Source organism: Buceros rhinoceros, unplaced genomic scaffold (genome assembly GCF_000710305.1).
Source record: "Buceros rhinoceros silvestris isolate BGI_N320 unplaced genomic scaffold, ASM71030v1 scaffold16245, whole genome shotgun sequence".
Taxonomy (NCBI): Eukaryota; Metazoa; Chordata; class Aves; order Bucerotiformes; family Bucerotidae; genus Buceros; species Buceros rhinoceros.
In genome coordinates, this window is record NW_010414798.1 from 39158 (window position 1) to 39623 (window position 466).

Genomic DNA, 466 nt, shown 5'->3' on the forward strand with positions numbered 1-466 from the left:
ATGGAAGGCACATCTGCTGCTGTGGCTCTGGTTCTCTACCTGGTCTTAACGGCGGGCTCAGAAGGTAAGAAAACGATTAACTCATCACATAAGCAATGAGTAAGTATAGATAAGCAACTGCAAATGTTAACGTTGGCTGTTTGCGAGAGGCGCGCACCTTCCCCAAACTGGCATTCAGAAGAAAAAGCATCCCTTGCATTTGCACCTGTCCGGATGCTGAGGCCGTTTCTGCGGTAAGATATGCTTCTGTCTGACATCAGCCCATTCCTACACCGTAACACTGCCTTACCCTAGCTTTGAAGAGATGCTGAATCGAGGCAGAACCTTTCTTCTCATCGTGTCCATACATCTCCTGGTTTCCAAATGATGACTCTCTCCCATTCGTACTTTTATTCTCGGCAGGCAGGTTGACGATAGCGCTTCCTCCAAGCAAGAACGATGCCATTTGCAGGAAAACGTGAAGAAC

The 466-nt window shown here is 47.9% G+C and overlaps 1 protein-coding gene across 1 annotated transcript in view; it reads left to right on the forward strand.

Annotated features, from left to right (window-relative positions):
• LOC104494405 (interleukin-8-like) overlaps positions 1 to 466 on the forward strand; it is a 2758-nt gene continuing 2292 nt past the window's right edge. Inside the window, exon 1 of the mRNA XM_010137224.1 lies at positions 1 to 64. Within this exon, the coding sequence (XP_010135526.1) occupies positions 1 to 64 (64 nt within the window). The remainder of the gene's footprint in view (positions 65 to 466) is intronic.